The sequence below is a fragment of the Chelonoidis abingdonii genome, chromosome 15 (genome assembly GCF_003597395.2).
Source record: "Chelonoidis abingdonii isolate Lonesome George chromosome 15, CheloAbing_2.0, whole genome shotgun sequence".
Lineage (NCBI taxonomy): Eukaryota > Metazoa > Chordata > Testudines > Testudinidae > Chelonoidis > Chelonoidis abingdonii.
The window spans coordinates 51,861,689-51,882,379 of NC_133783.1; the positions used below are offsets into that span (position 1 = coordinate 51,861,689).

Below are 20,691 nucleotides of genomic sequence, written 5' to 3' on the forward strand. Positions count from 1 at the left end.
GTACACATTAATCTTATCCAGACTGATGTTAAATTTACTAGTGAGCGTGAGTCCACTCGTAATTTTGGAGCAAGGAAGGAGATCTGAGGCAGTTCCCACTAGCAGTCTAATTCCTATGAAGATCCCTTAATGGCAGCATGAAACAGATGCTATTGTACTTCTCCAGTGACAATCTTCATTGGCTCCCTGCCAGCAGTGATGGTAAATCATAATCTCAGCATCTGCATAAAGGAGGCAACAGAATCCCCATCTCCCGTGCATGGGGGAGGCTGGTAGCAGCAGGATCTTCACACTCTGCTGTGGCGTGTGAGTGGGCAGCAGTCTTCACAAACACACTACCAGCAGGGAGCAGGCAGCAAGACGGTCACCCTTTCACATGCACAACAGTCAGTAGGCAGCCCCTCACGTGACGATTGCACTGCAATGTCAGCTTGGGGAAGCAAAAAGGGAAGTTTGTGGGGCTCAAGAAAGGGCTGTAGAATCCAGGGGTTCATGACTTCAGTGAACGCTGCTGAAAAATTACTTGATCCTGTTCATACAAGGGAAGGGTGCTTTGGATTTAGAATGCACTGTCATGTGTACAAGTGAATAAGAGGGAGGTGGCAGCCATCAGAAGCAAATCCCAACACAGGCAGCTGGCTATTCTGAGTTCCCCTGGCTCCATCAGTTCCTGCAACCCAACAGAGTCCACAGGCTCCCCTGGAATTAGTGGATCTTTGGGCCTCTTGCTTTCCTAAATCATCTCCTACACACTCATAATCCATACATCGATTACAGTTCCTGTTTTGGCTTCCTGTGAAATCTGCATTGGCGCATTGTTCCTGCTGATATGCTAGGATCTGCAGGTGGTCTTGTGAGCATTGGAACTAAGAGGCTTGATTGGGAGCACGAGTCAAAGGTAGGAGTGAAAGCTGGGGAGAAGGGGTGAAACTGATGCACAGAGGTTAGGTAGCAAGCCAGGAATCAAGCAGAGCAAGTAAGCTCCACAGCTTTTCCTGCACCCTCTCATCTCAGCTGCCCTGTGGAACTCTCACTTCCTGTGGGCCTAGTACCCTGTGAGCTCCAAGGCTCTGCCTTCTTGTGCTCTCAGTGCGTATCATAAGCATTTCACTTTTTTTATAAATGAAGTTAGCAAAATTGAGAAGATGGAGTTGAGAAGTGTGGTGATAATGGACGTGTTTCCAAGAAGCAGTGTTTAGAAACTGAGGAAGTTCAGGTTAAAATTAAAGAAACCCAAACATTTGGAAGTGCAGTGATGCACAGTTAAGGCACCCAAAAACCTGGACTCTTATCTCTGTCACAATAACCGGAGGAAAAACAAACTTAGACAATCTAACAATCATAACAGAGAAATTTATCTCAATGAGACAACTTAGCCATATAGAACAGACTGGTTCATCTAATCAGCTACCAAAGATACTTGGATTTCCTGACCCTGAAGTGGTTGTGCCACCCGCAGGCGCCTTTACAACCTCACCTAGTTGATTGTTCAAAGATCATGCTGAAGGCAAACTGCATTCCTTGTTGAGATTCTAGGTGCCACCAAGTATATACCCGGGATGAAGGTACATTTTTCATCTTGTTTAACTGAATGCAGTGCCCCAATTTCTGAACAGCCACTGGTAATAAGCCCAATTACAGGCTGTACTTTCTGCACCCATAATGAGACTTGCTTATTAATAGATTAGTAGATTGAAGTGAAATATCAAATAGATTACACTTTGTTGGAAATAAATGGCTAAAGAATATAAGCAGGCACATGTATAATAAGAGCCCAGCTTGAGATGCCTTCTACCTCATCTTCAAAGGTGTCAAGCACCCATAATTCCAACTGACTTCAGTAGGTGCTGCAATGCAGACCACTTCTATAAACCAGTCCTGTATGTCTCAAGTTGGGTACTCAGAAACTGAGGCTTCCCAAATTACTGAACCCTCTTGCAAATTTAGGCCTGAGTGATGTGGAAAGAGATCATGGAGGAAGTTTGTAGCACAACCAAGAATAGAGGAATCAAATCCAGATCTCCTGACTTGCAGTCTCAGACTTTACCCACAAAACCATCTTTATTCTTTAAACAGAAAGAAAATTATTTTACTAGGAAAGGGAAATTTTTTCCAATGCCTCTTTGCAGTTAGATGAAAGTTTTTCATGCAGGTTGAATTCTTGTTTTAAACTCAGTTTGTGATGAAATGCCAGTGCAATGTTCGGATTGACGGTGTACTCAGTGAAAATACTTGGTATTTGCATCCATGTTGAATTAAATGGATATTTTCTGTGTTAATTCACATGTTAAAATGTCTGATTACTGCTAAGGATATAAGAACATTCTAGACTTCTCAAAACTGCTATACTTTTTACCTACTCAGATTAAATAATCAGCGTGAGGAATATTTCCCTTCAAAAACAGATGGATCAAGTAGAAATTCTAACTGAAAAGATTATTGAACTCTTTAAATAGTCTTGAGCATTTGAATAACTTCAGCCTTTTCACAGTGAGTCTGATGTTGCTGTCGTGGTGTCAGATGTGATTTGCTCCTTCTCACTGATACACCAAGGGAGGCTCTTGACACAACAGTCACAAAGGGGAGAGATTAAGGACTTCTTGTGGATTTGGCCAATGGGAAAAGCACTGGATAGTGACAGATTCCTTATCAGTTTTTTATAAAGTGTTTTGGTCCTTTTCATTCACCAATAATATAGTCTGCAACAGACTTAGGGTGCATTCCACAACCCTTACTTTCAGTACATTATACTAGTCAATACTCACAAGCATAAGTACTACCCAATATGTGTAAGGATCATCACAGTGTACCCAAAGTAATTCAAAAGGCTCCTTTGTAAATAAACCATAGTGGCAATAGTTTATACTTTGATAGCTCTTTTCTTCTCAGGATTTCAGAGGTGTTAAAAATTAGTGAAGTGTCAAGACAACTTTGTGAGGGCAGCTGTATTGCTCTGTGCATGCTACAAATGCAGATGCTGAGGCATAGAGAGGCTACCTTCCTCCTTGGTATGGCACAGGAGAGAATGAAAAGAAGTCCTAATTCCCAGTTCCACACTAAACAGCAGTCAGCACTGTGTTCCAGAAGCTGTCCTGTACATCTGTCATCCTTGTATTATTATGTCACACAGAGAGCTTTCTGGGGCAAGGAACATGTCTTGCTATCTTTGTAAAGTCTTGCAACATTAAGTGTCAAGACAACACTCAGAACAATAGTTCAGGAAAAGGATGGCAAGGAGACCTTACTGGAGAGGAGGAGAAGTTAGGAAATGGTCCTGTTAGAAATGGGCTTGAAGGAGAAGAGAGAGGATATTTGGAGAAGTGGGAAGTGTTTGGCATTTAGGGGACAGCATGTTAGAAAAGGCACACAGCCAGGAATGGCTGGTTTAATCTGCAGCAGATGGTAGCACTCACTCCCTTCACACTCCTCTGGCATGTCCCCTACACCAGGATCAGGAGTGGAGGTGGCACTGCTATGCCAACGAAGGACCCCTCACACTGGGGGAATCCTCAGCTGGCAACTTCCAGCCAGTTTCTGTCCCCTTTGCTCCAGCAGAGCAGCACAAGGAGATGATAGAGAGTCATAGGATCTGACAGCAATAGACTGAAAGGATTGGGAGAAGCGTAGGAAGCAAGAGAGTGAAAGTAGGAAGAAGTGAAAGCAGAGATGTAGGATTGTGATGGATTCGTTCCAGGGGTTTGGAGTAGAAGGCGAGGAGGGAGGGAGAGGCAAGTGATACTAAGGAAAAGTTTGTTCAAGAAGGAACACATGCCCTATGTTTTCAAATGGTGCTGTCATGCACTATGAAAATATGGGCTACGGTATTGGCCTATTGGCTATATAAAGGCACTAGATGGAGAATAACTGCCGAAATGCCATAAGTGAACAAGAGAACCCTTAGATAGACACTTGACGTGGATTGTTAATGTTCCAAACCATACCCGTCTGGACCAAATGGGATTTATCATCAGTATAAATTCATATGATTATACTGAGCATCTGGTCAGCACGGTGTAAAGTAAGTACTACAAGAAAAATCAGTCCCCAGTCGTTTGAGCAGATGCAAAGTGTGGGAGTTTGTGCATTCAGTTCCTGACAGTTTCAAGCAAGTTCCAACTTCTGAAATTGTATTGATACTTCATCTGCTTCTGCTAAAGCTCAGGTCCTAGCAAACACAATATTGTCCTTTCCTCATCTTTCTTTTACTAACACCAGCTTGATGTCTAGTTGGCAGCCGGTATCAAGCGGAGTGCCCCAGAGGTCAGTCCTGGGGCCAGTTTTGTTCAACATCTTTATTAATGATCTGGATGATGGGATTAATAGCACCCTCAGCAAGTTCGCAGATGATTCTAAGCTGGGGGGAGAGGTAGATACCATGGAGGGTATGGATAGGGTCCAGAATGACCTAGACAAATTGGAGGAAATCTGATGAGATTCAACAAGGACAAGTGCAAAGTTCTGCACTTAGGAAGGAAAAATTCCATGCACTGCTACAGGCTGAGGACCGACTGGCCTAGCAACAATTGTGCAGAAGAGAACCTGGGGATTACTGTGGATGAGAAGCTGGATATGAGTTAGCAGTGTGCCCTTGTTTCCAAGAAGGCCAATGGCATATTGGACTGTATTAGTAGGAGCACTGCCAGCAGATCGAAGGAAGTGATTATTCCCCTATATTTGGCACTGGTGAGGCCACACCTGGAGTATTGCATCCAGTTTTGGTCCCCCCACTATAGAAGGGATGTGGACAAATTGGAAAGAGTCCAGCAGAGGGCAACAAAAATGATCAGGGGGCTGGGGCACATGACTTACGAGAAGAGGCTGAGGGAACTGGGCTTATTTAGTCTGCAGAAGAGAAGAGTGAGGGAGGATTTGATAGCAGTCTTCAATTACCTGAAGGGGGGTTCCAAAGAGGATGGAGCTCAGCTGTTCTCAGTGGTGGTAGATGATTGAACAAGGAGCAATGGTCTCAAGTTGCGGTGGGGGAAGTCTAGGTTGGATATTAGGAAACACTGTTTCACTAGGAGGGTGGTGAAGCACTGGAATAGGTTGCCTAGGGAGGTGGTGGAATCCTCCATCTTTAGAGGTTTTTAAGGCCCGGCTTGACAAAGCCTTGGCTGGGATAATTTAGTTGGTGTTTGTTCTGCTTTGAGCAGGGGATTGGACTAGATGACATCCTGAGATCTCTTCCAACCCTAATCTTCTATGATTCTATGTCTACACTACCATTCGTGTCAGCAAAATTTATGTCGCTCAGAGGTGTGCTGCTGTAAGGTTTCTAGTGTAGACATAGCCTGGATGAATTCAGTACTCCTGAAACACTAGGGATTTGTAGCATTTAACTGCACATAGCTATTAGTCTGCATAGTCTCACCCCAGTCTGTGGGAGGACCAGGGTTGTGGAGTGGGTAAGGGAAGTGGTCTCAAATTCAGAGGCACAAATCCAATAGGATCCTGGCTCCCCACCCCACAGATTTCATGGCACTCTTTAGACAAACTCTCCCTTCTTCTGACTGCTGGGTATTTCCTCCTTTCTGTAGCATGGGAGCATGGCAGGGCCAATAGCCATGCTTCCAATGACTCCTTGTCTGAGAAGCAGTCCATGATTCCAAAGCATGTGCAGTTGGGGATTATGCTTCCAAAGACAGCATTAATTCTTCATTGATTTCCCCTTCAGATTAGCAACAGTTTTGGTGAGGAGCATGTGTAATGCAGTTGCTTCCCCACCTGACCCTAGCCATGATCACTTTTTCCTCATATGGACATGGGGTCATGCAGATATTTTGTGGAGGGAAAAGATGACTTGCTGGAAGATGGGGGCAACATTCTGCTTTACCATTGCCCTGTCTACTGTCCCACTTACTGTTTTCTCTTCTGATTTGCTTCCTCTACAATGTGTCTAAGTAAGTAGGTTATCATATCTTTGGCTACTGCAAAATTCCTCTGGTAGTAAGCAGGGCTTTGGAGCTGTGCTCTGGCTCCGCTCCAGCTCCAGGCAAAAACCTGCAGCTCCACTGCTGCGGAGCTGCTCTGCGCTCCAGCTCTGGGCTCCCCTCCAAAACCCTGGTAGTAAGTATTTTAGATGAGATTAATGAATAATATGCTGATCCTGGCCTCAGAACTCCATAATCATTTGTTATATGGATATTTAAAATGCCTAATTTAATTCAACTGGAAAACATTTCTGAGAGATAATGCAAAGTAGGCGTGAAATCATTAGAATAAAATGCCCTGAAAAACCAGGGAAAACTATTGTAGGAATCTTGCATATCATCTGTCCTGTTTCTATCCTATTACAGGGCTTCCACTCAGTGGGTTGTTGAACCCAGAGGGCATTTTCCTTGTGCTTTCAGTATTTAAATGATGCAGAAGGATGTAATGAATGGTTGATGTTAAATCATTAAACTTGGATATTGACCCACTGCTGCATTATTTGTTTGTGCTGTTTGTATCACTGGTTTACTAGAATTTTCAGCTCCTGTCTTCCAGACACTTGTATGTTCCGTACAGACGACTACTGAACTACCAAGTTTGTATCTGGGTTTGAACTTTCCCATAAATGTGAATTTTCTAATGAAAATGGCTTTCTGACTCTTCACCAATATCCAGTGTTGGCTTAATTATTGTCTCTTGGGAAACACTCAGATACTGAGGTGATGGGTGCCGCTGGAAGAAGACAGATACAAATATTTTGGGGAAGGCAAATAATTTGTTGTTTTGGCCTCAAGTAAAGGCAGCAATAGAAGCTACAGCCATGAATGTATTTTAAAAAATAGCACATTATAGGATAAGTCTTTGATCCTGCAGGGTGCTAAGTGTCTTCAATTTCTCTTGACTTCAGTGGGGGTTGAGGAGCTCAGCCCCTGGTAGGATTGAAGCCTGAAAACACTCAGAGCTTGTCTGCACTACTGCTTAAGTCGATGTAACTGACACACATCACTCAGGGGTGTGAAAAAGTCTTCCACCGAGTGGCGCAAGTTACATTGACTTAAACGCTGTCCACACCTGCGCTATGTGGGTGGGAGACGCTCTCCTGCCAAAATAGCTTCTGTCTCTCATGGAGGTGGCATAATTGTGTCAATGGGAGAGCGCTGTCCTGTCGGCATAGCGCGTCTTCACCAGACAATGTGCTGCTGTAGCGCTGCAGTGTACTTTTGCCCTCCAGGTCAGATTTTCAAAAATGTTCCCACTGAGGCTCCTACATGAAGTGTCTGGATTTTCAAAAGAATTCAGCACCCAGAAGCTCCCGTTTTTCCCTCACTTCATTCTGATGCCTAAATGCAATCTGAACACTTTTGAAAATCCAGCGCCAGTTGTGGGTGCCGAGCACTTTTGGGAATCTAGCCCTAAGAAGATAAGTGGACTGAGTTAACTAGGTGATCTGACCTCATTCTGTTATATCCATGTATTACTTTCTGTAATGTAAGTCTCTGATTATTCTGAAAGCTAAAATCATAGCATGTATTTGTGTGATGTGAGGGTGTTATGATTTTCAAATATTTTGGGAAAAGGCTTTTTAAGTATCAAACCTAAAGATTTAACACTATGGTATTAAGCGTGTTGTTCAGGTTGCTTTCTGAAGTGTGTTACCCCTTTGTGAGCCTTTTGGTGCTAATGCACCGAGTCTTTCCCCTTGTTGCTCATCTTCTTTGCTGGCATGCTCAGCTGTGTAATTAGGTCTCCCTTGTTTATTTGTGACATCCCAGTTTGATGCCATGGAACTGGAGAAAGTACTAGCCAGTGAGAAGAAAGTAGAATTAAAGAAGAGTTCACTTACTGACACACTAAGCAGGCGATGTTATCACAAATCTGTTAACACAATGAACTGGTAATTTCAAACAGTGTAAATTTCATAAGGCACTTAATTTCCAGCTGCAGCTGCATCTTAGTTCAGTTACAGAATACATTCCCTACAAATGCTATGCTGTGCACAACTTGCGATCACAGCTTTCCTGTTGTTAGCAATTATAGTAAATATTCTGGTAAACCCAAAATTTGCCATTTATTCACAGCTGCTGTTTATTTGTAATAACAGTTGGGTGAATGGTACCAACGTGTAGAACTCAGTTCCATGATGACCCACATCAACTTTATGCAGATATTATATAAAGCCAACTTTATAGCTGCCCCTGCAGATTTTGCACACATCAACTAGCATTTATATGCCTAATTAGCTGCAAAAGGAAGCTTGGGCTTGTAGCTAAAGGTAAGGCACTGAACTAGAACTCAGGAGTTGTGAAATTAGAATTCCTGCGTCTGCCACGGACTTTCTGTGTGACCTTGGGCAAATCATTTAATCTTCTTCAAGTGCTTGTTCACGTCCATTCCACATTAGGTGTGCACGCACTGCATGCATGAGCATCAGAAACTTTTCCCTTAGCGGTTCCTGTCAGGCCAGCGGTGCGCCCCCCCTTAGTGGTGCCACTGCGCTGTGCATGTATACCCCCGCTGGCTCAATGCCCTCCTGTTCCTTCTTACCATCCGTGGTGGCATTGGAACAACCTCTTGCTCTCATACAAGAAGCAATCCCTTAATATTAGAGTTACATAGCTGTTATCAGTTTGTTAGCATTCCCTTGTTGTGGAGACTTAGTAGATTAGGTGCTTGGAGGCTTCCAGCACCGCCTCGGGCTGCAGGGCATGCTGCAGTGGAAGCACACCAAACGGGACGGTATAAGATTTGCAAGGTGTTCAAGCCAAGAACAAAGAAAGAGAGAGCGGAACGCCCGATGTCGGCTCCACTTCCTCGGTGCGGAGTGCCCTGGAGTCATCAAGAGACCAGGTGCCAGCCAAGCACCGCAAGCCATCGAACTTGGAGCGCCGAAGTAGGCCTGGCACCGCTCATCCTCCCTGGTGTGGCCCAAGGCGCAGCCAAAGGAAGGGCACGGACGTTCCCCGCAAAGGAGACTGGCGCCATCCAAGGCCCCAAGCACCAGGAAGAGAGTGATGGATGCTGTACTGGCGCTGTCACCAACGGTACTGGCGCCACAAGTCCCACTGAGTCCAGCTCTAAGTGAACTCAGTGTGGATGACAGGCTCGAGGGAGTAATAGATCAGCCTTCCACACCTGATACCTTTGAGGCAGCAAAGGACCTCATTGGGTTATCAGTGGTGAGCCCCTTCCCAACCAGGGAGAAGCCTCCAGCATCCGTGCCCAGGGTTCTGTTGAGAGGAAAGCCAGCAATGGTGCGCCGTTCGAGGACACCGTTCCAGCATCGCTCCCGGCGTTGGTCCCAGTCAAGCTCCGAGTCCATGGACTCCCAATTACCCCTAACTCAGAGGGAAGTCCTAGTACTGGCGGCGAGTCAACGCGTGGAATTGGTGGAAAAGGCACACCGCTCTCTGGCGCCCCCAGAGGCTAGCACCAGGAGGAGACGAACCAGTCGTCCCAGAAGACCTCGGTCTTGGTCTCGGGAGCACCAGTACCGATCCTGGTCCTGCTCCCGATCGGCAAGAAGCGGCTCGCCGACCTCTTTGGCAACTTAGCTTCACGATGCCCCCTGTGACGTGGGACCCTGAGCAACTGCCCTGCTTACTACCCCCTTACTAATGCTGACCCTGGCTTTTATATGCAGAAAAACAGTTGCTGTGGCACAGCTGGGCCATGGAGTTTTTATAATGTGTTGGTGGCGGGGGAGCTCAGAAAGAAAAAGGTTGAGAACCCCTGCTCTAGACCTTTGTGACCATCATCATCATCATCAAACATGCACAGAGGATTGTCATGCTAGCCAGTGTAGTGGAGTTCCCAGATCTGGCTCAATCCTGCAAATCCACGGATATCTGCGGCAGGCTATGAGGGCAGCACCAGGCAGGGTTAGAGTGTCCGTGCACTCCTCTCCATGTTGATGGAGAGTTTGAGAGCAGGGTGTGCTGGGGTGTTTTGGTCCATCCTTGGTGACATGGCCAAAGAACAAGCAACACTGCTTTGGAATATAATGAGCCACTGAAGGAAGGTCAGATCTCTGCAAGACTGTGACATTTCACACAAAGTCAAACCACATTATGCTGAGGATTGGGTGCTGATAGCACACATGGAATGCCTGTAGCCACTTCAAGTCTGCCTGTAAGAGAGGTCCAGGTTTGTAGTTAGTACAGCAATATAAGTAGTACATAGACAAGTTTGTTAGATCTTCAACTCTGTCTCAGCACAAAGAAATTTTTTTGACCCTGCAGCCCAAGACAGATTCATGTGTTGATCATCTACCTAGAAAAGGCACTTCCTTGGCCCCCATTACCTTAGTCTCTGAGCCCCTCACAATTTTTAATGTAATTATTCTCACAATACCCCTGTGAATTAGGGAAGTGCTATTATCCACATTTTTACAGATAGGAACTGAGTTACAGAGAGGCTAAAGCTATGTCTGCACTACCACTTAAGTCAGCAAAACTTACGTTGTTGAGGGGTGTAAAAAACCACAATCCTCAGCAACATAAGTTACACTGGCGTAAACAGTGGTGTGCACAGCTCAGTGTCAGTGGGATAGCTTCTCCTGCCAGCACAGCTACTGCTGCTCATTGGGGGTCGTTTAATTCTGTCAATGGGAGAGCTCTTCCCCATCAGTACTGAGCAGCTGCATGAGAGATCTAACAGCATCTGTACGACTTCTAGTGTAGACATGGCCTAACTGACGTGTCCAAGGTCACACATGAAGTCTGGGGTGGAGCCGGGAATTGAACCCACATCTTCTGTTTTAAAAATGCTTGCTCAGGCCAGACTGCTCAACACAACGAAAGTGATTTTTTTCACCATTTGTCTTCTCATCACCTTGTTCTTTTCCTCTCATTTATAACAACCATAAGAGACCTGTACTTCCAACAAAAGTGTCACTCTCCCCACCACTACTGGGAAGGGTGAAATGGAGAAATTGTATGGTAAGTAAATTCCCACTCGATGGAGTGGGAGTAAATTTACAAAGGTTGTTCATTGGTTTAAAGCACACAAACCATGAAAGCCTTGTGGTCCGTGCTCAGTTCACTATGGGCCCGGTTTGGATACCTTTACCCATGGTGGGTAGCATTTTACGCCACAAGGAGTGTCACTGAATTCAGTGGGGCTTGTTATAGAGTAAGGTATAGGGTGTCAAATCTGGCCACCTATCTCATGTTACGTATTTAAAAAAGAGACATTAAAAGAAAGGAAATGACAAGTGTACAGTTGCCTATGCAACCTCACTGTTACTCCCTTTTGTGTCCAACCTACGCACTGAAGTAGGCAAGGTTTCTGTGGAAAAAAGGTATGTGACAAAATAGTAAGTGATAATATAATTAAAAATTATAATGCAGACGCACAACTGGTCAGAATTAAGGTTGCATGTTCAACTGTCAGTTAGGCATTTCCTAACACTTGAGTGTGACTTTGTAACCAAAATTAATTTCTTTTAATGAACCTTTTTATATGCAAGTTCTTAGGTTTATTTTTTTCTAAAAGAAAAGGGTAAAAACAAATTCTATTATGCGCAACTATAGTAACCTCCTCCCCCCTCCATGCATCACCAGCTAGATTTGAACCTGAACTTTCAGCATTGCAGCATAGACTTCTACTATGTGAGCTATAGGACTAACTACATTAGCAAGCAGCAGTAGCCTGTTATCTGATGGGGGCTGGAGCTGGGTGGGCGGGCTGTTGATGGCATGGGTTGAATCCAGTGGGTAGTTAGAGAGAAGCCTGACCTGGGGCTCTCTCACTTTCTCCTGCCCTGGTCAGCTGGAAGAGTGGCTCCTGCCCTTACAGTGCCCTTAGAGGGGAGATAGGATTCTGAGGTCATGTACTGCGTCCCAAGGGTGTGGCACTCCCAGTACAATGTGAGTTGCTGCTGCTGCATTGGCAGCACCAGTGAACATGAGATCAGCTCTTCAGAATGCATTGTGTTCAGTCATTTTGTTGTACTCAAAACGTTATCCTGGGGAACACATGCAGGAGAAGGTATATGACAATTTTAATAGTTGATAACTAAACCTGAATGGAATTTCGTGAGGCAAAGAAAGGGCATTTTCTAACCCCAGGACTTTCTCCCTGCTGAATTTCAAAAGCCAGCTGCAAACCATGGAGGTGTTAGTGTTAGAAAGAAAGAAATTTTAATCATGAAAAGTGGTATGCAGCCTATATCTAGGGGTTGATACCAGCTTTCCCAATAATATATTATAGATGTTTGTGTCTCTATTAACATACACATAATGTACAATGTAACACACACACACACACACGTAGAGACAGAAAGTGTGGACTTATGGGGGAGGAATGTTGCACTGAAACTTCCCTTACTACAGCAACCTAAATATGAATGGTACAGACACACAAAGGACAATGTCATTATCCCATGAAGTTTACGATGTAAGTTGAGGGCACACGCACAAGGAGTGTGGTCAAGCACTGGGTGGAGGGGTAGAGGGAAGAGCAGGACAAGGTCAACAGGAATAAAAGAACATGGCTGCTGAAGACGTTAAGGCATGGGTCTCTGGGACTAAGGGTACGTCTACACTGCACGATTATTTCAAATTAGCTTAAACCGATATTACAAAACAGATCTAATAAAATCGGTTTAGCGCGTCCACAGTGGGATCACGAAATCGATTGTTTGCGTCCATGGTCCAAAGCTACCATCGATTTCAGGAGCGGTGCACTGTGGGTAGCTGTTCCTCAGCTATCCCATAGTTCCCACTTCCGGGTTGAGAGCACAGTGCCTGATGGGGCAGAAAACATTGCCCCGGGTGGTGCTGGGTACAGCCTCACCCCTCCCTTTGTGAAGGCAGCAGACAACCCTTTGGCGCCTTTTTCCCGGAGTGCATTGAGCAAACGCCATAGCACAGCAATCATGGACCCTGAGATCACAAACGGTATCCTGACCGTTGTCAACACCTCGCGTACTCTCTGCCAGCAGCATTCAGTACACAGAGGGTGACATTTACAGTACTCAAGGAATTATTTATTTTACTTCTCTTTCACGTGCTGGGGGGGGGAAGAGACTGACGAGCTGTTCCGTGAACCACGCAAGACACCGTGTATTAAGCTACAGACATTGGGCGCTCAGCCAAGAATGCAAATAGTTTTCAGAGACTGCTGTGGAGACTGGTAGCTGTAGTCCTCATTACCTCCTCCCTCCATGAGCATCCGTTTGAGTCTCTGGCTTCCCGTTACGGTTGTCACGCACCGCTGTGTATCCTGGAGTTTATTTTTCAAATGCTTTGGCATTTCCTGTTCTTTAACGGAGCTCTGATAAAACAGATTTGTCTCACCATACAGCGATCAGATCTAGTATCTCCCGTAAGGTTCAATGCAGGAGCTACTTTTGCATTTGAACTGCATCGCCACCCGTGCTGATCAGAGCTGGACACGTGAAAGCAGGAAATGTCATTCTAAAGGTCTCGGGGCTTTTCCTGTTTACCGGCACTCCGCATCCGAGTTCGGATTGCGGACCAGAGCGGTCAGTGGTGCACTGTGGGATACCTCTAGGAGGCCAATAATGTCGATTTCCGTCCACACGAACCCTAATCCGAGTTATCACTTTCGAATTTAGCGCTACTCCTCTCGTCTGGGAGGAGTTCCGAAATCGATTTAAGGAGCCGTTTAACTCGATATTAATGATGATGTCGTGTGAACGGGTACAGTGTTAAATCGGTATATCGGCCATTAAACCGATTTAAAGTCGCAGTGTAGACCTGGCCTAAGTGTAACTTCTGTCTTTGTGTCTTTCTTTCCACCTTTTTTCATGCTCTCAAACATATATGCGCACATACACATACAACTATTAAAAAGGGAGATTTAGGTTTTAGTGGGCTGTAATAGGGATGGGCCAGGAAAAGGGCCCTAGGATTTGACTCTACATAGATCAATGTGGAGATACTATGGGTCCTACTCCAGCCTAGGCTGTAGGGCACAGCACTGCAGGCTCACATCCTGACTCAAGATTGGAGAGATGGACTTCCCTACCCCAGCCCACTCAGTTTGCATAAAGCTCAGCTACTTATGTAGCATCAAGGAAGCAGACCAGTGTTCCCTCTACAATATAAATACATAAAAGCCAAGGCAACCCATCCCAACACAAGGACAAGAGTATTTTGTGTCTTAATGACCACTGGATTTATCTCAAAGACTTAATGTAAATTATTTTCTATACTGAGCATCTCATTTCTGAAAATTAGTGAGTGTGGAGCGAGCTAGATTGTAACCTTTCAGGATGTGGCCATGGACTCTGCTTTTATTCTCTTTGTAGAGCGCACAAAAGCCATGATGCGCCATGCAGATGTTTAATCATAATTAGCCAGGTAGTCTTTGATGAGTAGCCTCCTTGAAGGTACAATTCTCAGTGCATGCAGGTACAGCTTTCCTTTAGGCTTAGGAGACCATGCTAGCTATAGGGCAGCTACTTTTCTTGAAGAATGACACATTGTATGTCTGGAAAATGGTGATGTGCTTAAACACCAGATAACACCAAGTGAAAAGTGGGTACTAGCCATAAAAATGAATAATTTATTTAGTACTGAGCCATCGGCAGTGCTGTACAGCTGGTGCTTGTACTGGCACTGGTATTTCTTACTTTGTGAACGGCACTCCAGTAAGGAGGAGCCTCTGTGTGCCACTGCCCCTCTCCCATTCAGCTTTGCGTGCTGTGTCACCAATGGATCTCTGGATGCTCCAACACCTAGTCTTAGGATTGCAGAAGCAGCCCAAGATCCATTGTGCATTGTTGCATGGACAACTGAATGGGGACAAGGAGTTGGTTTGCTGGTACAGATGAGGCCTTAGCTTGGTGAGCTGGCTCTGTTGCCTGTAGAAGCTGGGACCACTGGAGTGCATCACTCCTATAACATTGCTAGTGATAGTTAGAAATAATTTCTAGTGACTAACAAATATAATATGTCATAGCAGGCTTGGAAAGCGTTAGACTGGCTCCAAATTAACAAACGTTTAGGTCTGGACTCTGCCTCAAGATAGCGATGCTCTGAGTAGCTCCAGAGAACTATATAGTCCTCAGTCATTTGAAATGCAGAATTATCGTCGTCAGTGTTCTCAAGAACGACCCTTCTTCTCCCTAGACTAGTCTGCCATGTTACGGGACACAATGAAATACCGTTTTGATTTGAGGTTTTTTTTAAATGCAATAAAATACAGACAGCACTGTAGAGAAATATTCAGCATAATTTGAGCTTTTAAGAAAGGAACATGTACAAAGCTGAGATCCAGCCTGTGTGAATGGCTCCCATCTCCGAAAGCCTCCATAATTAGCACCATCAACACTTTTGTATTTCACAAAGCCATACACCATGCTATCATTCACTCTACTCTATTAGGCTTTATTTATTTCACAGTGACCTACTCAAAGTGAATGCTGTAATAGGGAATACACAGTCATTCACAAGGTTTAAATACAGTTCCTAATACTATCTGTTTGAACTACTAAAGGCCGCAGTTATGGTTCTTTTTTCAAAGGACACATTAGGCATCATTTTGCAGGCAGGATGACTAAAGGCAACAGCAATAAAATCCACAGTACTAAATAATATGGCTTATCCATGAAGTCACAAATATTTTTGGATTGCAAAACTGATGAGAAGAACTGATACTGAGGGCTCAATTAGTGCAAAAAAAATTTATGCTTCATCAGTTGAATTTACCATCCTGATCTGTTATGAATTAGATGTTAATTGGAGTCAGTCCCTTTAAATGCACCCTTCCCTGTCTGCCTCCACAGACGTATAGGTGACCAAACCTTCCTGAAACCCCCTTTCCACCCATCCCCCCTCCAAACACACATACAAATGGTAGAACCTAGAATAAGACACCCACCACTGAGGTGGTATAAAACATCACCTCATCACCTTGTGCAGATCTCCCAAGAACTCTTCCCCGTTTACAAGGGAAATATTTGTATAAATCCAAATTCACACACAGAGCGATGGTGGTTTTGTGCCTTCAGCATATAGGAATGACAATCTAATGGGGAAGGCACTTGACTGGACCTCAAAAAATAGTGTCCAATTCCTGGCTCAGCCACAAACTCCTTGGGCACTTACCTGTCCTGTGCCTCAGTTCTCCCTCTCTAAACCTGGGATAACACTTTCCTACCATGTAGGAGTATTGAAAGAATAAAATCTATTAACAGTTCTGAGGCATCCAGATATTACAGTGATGAGAGCCATATAAGTTCCAATCTAGACTAAGGTTGCCAGGTGTCTGGTTTTCAACCGGAACACCTGATCGAAAAGGGAACCTGGCAGCTCCGCTGATTGGGCTGTCTAAAATCCAGTCAGCAGCACAGCGTGTCTAAGGCAGGATCCCTGCCTGCCAAGGCTCCACGCAGCTACTGAAAGGGAGAGGCAGCCAGAGGACACAGTGTGCTGCCCGGCCCCATGCGCTAGTTTTGCTGCTCCCATTGGCTGAGAACCACAGCCAATGGGAGCTGCAGGGGTGGCACCTGCAGACAGAGCAGCACGTGGAGCCACCTGGCCAGCCTCCTCATAGAAGCCGGAGGAAGGACATGCCGCTGTTTCCGGGACTTACTTGAGGTAAGTGCTCTCGGAGCCTGCACTCCTGGCCCCTTTCCACGCCCTGACCCCCTCCCGCTGAGCAATCTGGCCTGAGCACTGGCTTATGAACAAGCTTTACTTTCACTTATACTTTCTCATACAAGCAAGTTATTTCCCAGCACATACAACCAGCAGTTGTCTTATTACTGGAGTGCGAAGTATAACTGTTAAACTGTTTTGGGTTCCAGTGCGGGTCAGCTGTTGTTCCATGTGAGCCACTTTTTGTTTGTTTGTTTGTTTTGTATTTTAAAGGCTTGTTCACATCTTTGGTAATTGTTGTGCCTTTTTTTGGAAAGCTGTCATGCAGTGACAGTGTATGTGCATGAATCAAAGCACCCAAAAGTTGCCTGGGAGATTGACAATGAAAACAAACAAAGCAAAAAACCATTTTCTTCTTTACCAACATGCTTTTGCACTAAGGAACACAGTTTACCAATAAATAACATTAGCAGGAAAACCTCAACTTGAGTTGGAACTGTAGGAGCTTGGAAATGTCAATGTTGCCTGTCACAAGAGAAAATCAGAATCTAGGGCAGAGGTGGGCAGACTATGGCCTGCGGGCCACATCCTGCCCGTGGGACCATCCTGCCCGGCCCTTGAGCTCCCGGCCGAGGAGGCGAGTCCCCGGCCCCTCCCCTGATGTCCCCCCTCATCTGCAGTTACGCTACCGCTTGGGCAGTATAGGTGGCTCCAGCCGGGCGGTGTGGCTTCCAGTCCTGCCACTCTGAGCGGCATGGTAAGGGGGCGGGGAGCGGCGGGGTTGAATAAAGGGCAGGGGATCCCGGTGGGCAGTCAGGGGACAGGGAGTGGTGGGTGGTTGGATGGGGTGGAGGTTCTGAGGAAGGCAGTCAGGGGGCAGGAAGTGGGGGGGGGCAAGGGGCCAGGCTGTTTGGAGAGGCACAGCCTTCCCTACCCGGCCCGCCATACAGTTGCACAACCCCAATATGGCCCTCAGGCCAAAAAGTTTGTCCACCACGATCTAGGGGGAAACACTGGAGCTTGTAGGAGAAAAGAAAAATAGGACAAGAGCACACTTGCCAACTTTTGTGATATTTAGAATTTTTCTTAAAGCCCCAGCTCTTGGAGTCATGTGATTATTTGAGAATCGTAGGTTTCATGGGGAGGGGGAGAAGTAAGTTTGTAGCCCTTATAGTTGTAGAGAAAATCTTGAAAACATGACCTCTAAAGGCTCACAAACCAGAAAGCAAATAAAAAGAACTGTACGTGTTGTTTTTAAAAATGTCTTGATTCTTAAGCCAGTCTCATGATGTTTTGCAGGCCTGACATATGATTTTGAATGCGTGGGTTGGCAATACTGAGTCTGCATCTTAAAACTATTGCAGAATATGGGTGTGTGTAAAGTGATCAGAAAAGGAGAACTCAAAGTGAAAAGATGGATATCTGGCCAAGGGCATCATACAGATCAGTGACTTCAGGGGACTTCTCTTGCTGGCTTTCTGCAAGAGCTAATTGTGGAAATTTCTTCAGCCCCATCACACATGTAAACAAAATTTCCTGGGCTGATACAGTAACCACAGTATTATCCACTTGCTCTGTGTAGTGATAAAATAAGAGTGATGTGTTAATGTTATTGTTACAGGGAAAGGAGGGCAAAAGTATGTCTCCATTTCTTGACAGAAGGTTGGGACTCTTGAGAAGTTTAGATTTGGCTGGGTTAACGAGGAGTGCAGATTGTAGACAGTTTACCCTGAATTTCAACGTGTCTTCTCTAGCTCTCTTTTTCTGCCTGTCATACACACTCACCTCATTAACTAGATACTAAGCATAGTAAGTGCATGCATCTTCCCCAGTTACAACCTGCAAAGTTGTGAAAACTGAAGACATAATTTTTTCCAGGCCAAGATCTTTAGCCAATGGCTCAACAACTTTTTAGTGACATTTAACTTGGAAAGAAATGCAGAGCTGGTTTAAATATTCATTGTTCACCTATCAAACCAGACTGAGATGAAGACTATCTGGTTACATTTTTTCCCACCCCACTTCTCTGAATGATTCTGTCTCACAGGCAGGAATGGCAACTCCTGAAAACCCCGAGCAGCTGGTAATTGCCCTGGAACCTGAGGCTGCTTCCATCTACTGCAGAAAGCTCCGCCTTCACCAGATGATAGACCTGAGCAGCAAAGCACCTGTCAATGGTTATAACGCTAGTGACACCATAGGAGCTGGATTTACACAGGGTACCTCTTCTACTAACCAACTTGAGATCTAGTGCCTTTTGCCTACATTAGATTTGGTCATTAGGGCAGTTTTCTTACTATTTCCTGTAGGTTATCATTGCTTCTTTGTGTTAGTGGAACATTACAGGCTAGTATAGAAAAACTTCTCTATTTACTTTAATTTGACTATTTTGGGCACTGATCCTGCAAACGCTTCTGCTCAATGCTTAACTTTAAGCATACAGGTAGCACGATTGACTTTATTGGGATATGAGGGACTACTCACAGGTTTGAAGTTAAGCAAAAGCATAGTGTTTGCAGGATCGGGACCTTACTGATCTGTTTTAATGTAATTGCTAATTGTTTCCTAGTGCAGATTTAAGTTTACTTTTGTGAGCCAACAGTGATGTGTTAAACTAGCTATTTTAATTTAACAAGCAATTACACTTGAATTTGCCATCAGACCTTTAATGTTTCTGGAATTTTTGTCAAAAGTTGGGCACTTGGTCATTTTTGGTTCATAATTACGTTGGTCACCATGAAATAGTCAGCATTCACCAGTAGTTAGCAAAACTGTGCCACGTGATACAGCGCAGCATTTTCTTTGAACTGTGAACAGAAACTAAGTATTGTGCTTCAGATGCCATGGTGTGTTATCTGTTGTTACTGTGAATGTTGGTAATTTTCGCTCCACGTATCTGAAGAAGTGGGGTTTTTACCCACAAAAGCTTATGCCCAAATAAATCTCTTAGACTTTAAGGTGCCACCGGACTTCTCGTTGTTTTTGTGAATGTTGAGTTTTCACTAGCTCCTGTGGTAGGTTTGATGCAGACACATTTACACTGAGAGGCAGATTATGGAGTGTAATTTAACTGGTTTGCAGATGGATCATCTTTCACTGCAGACATTTTTGAAAACTGTCATTCTGACTGACTCTGAAGTTAGGCAGTAAAGATGGGACAAGTTTTGATTGTAACGTAAAGATCCAAATTATCTACTAGTATAAATTGGTGCACTCCATTGAGAGCTGTGGAGTTGTGCCAGTTTACCCCCGCAGAGAATTTGGCAAAAGATCTTATACTTTGTCATGTTTTCCAGCTCAAAACAACAAAAGCAAATGGAAGATTCAGCTAATAAACCCATTCAAGACATTTTATTTCTCCCTGTCCTTAATGAAAGCCACTTTTTTTTAGTTAACAGGATGTGATGACACACTTTGCCCCCAGAAATTTCATAATTAGTAAAACCTGATTGAGTCCTTTTAAAATAGCATGTCTTATTTATCTAGATGAAATAATATTTAGCCACCACAATTTTAGCCCTGTGCATGCCACAAAGACCCTGATGCGGGTTTATTCAGTAGTACTACAGGTAAGATCCTCGCCGCTGACAAAGCCTGTGTAAAGAGGTTTTGCTCAGGGGTGTCTCTTAATGGGCAGGAGGACAGAGGCATCCCTCCTGTGCCAGAACTTCTTCACAGCCGGAGCTGGAGCTTGAGCAACTGTGCATCCCTAAGCAAGTGGTTTTTGGCTGGTGCAACCATGTATTTGTCGATGCATTGGTCATGCCTCTGCACCTGCCCTCTGGCTGCCATCCTTATTCAGGCTGATATAGACCCTGCAGAGCACAGTTCTTACAGAACATAGGGTGCAAACCTGTGTGTGGGTTCAACACATTTTGCCCCGCCCTCTATGTAGCTGAGCCACATGCTCAGGACCTTCCATGACCCCTTACTTGGGCTGCCAGGGCATTTATCCCTATGCAAATGAAAGCATTTTCTGGTTTGGGGGTTAAAGAGAGCTACAGGGCTGGGCTGTTGAGCAAAATCTGGTCACAACGTCATGGGATTCTGTCAAAATTCTTTTTACAGATCTCTTTCTTGACTGAATAAGGTAAAAGTTGGTATAGACGAAAAGGATTTAATTCAATTAGAATTAATAGAAACAAAGCTTTGAGTGAATTAATTTGGGTTTAATCTAAAATTCAATAAAAGC

The 20,691-nt window shown here is 44.7% G+C and overlaps 1 protein-coding gene across 1 annotated transcript in view; it reads left to right on the forward strand.

Moving 5' to 3' along the window:
- The window catches only part of HSPA12A (heat shock protein family A (Hsp70) member 12A), an 85,103-nt gene that overhangs the window by 52,565 nt on the left and 11,847 nt on the right, over positions 1–20,691 (forward strand). The window contains exon 7 of the mRNA XM_032762998.1: positions 18,547–18,718. Coding sequence (XP_032618889.1) covers positions 18,547–18,718 — 172 coding nt within the window. The remainder of the gene's footprint in view (positions 1–18,546; positions 18,719–20,691) is intronic.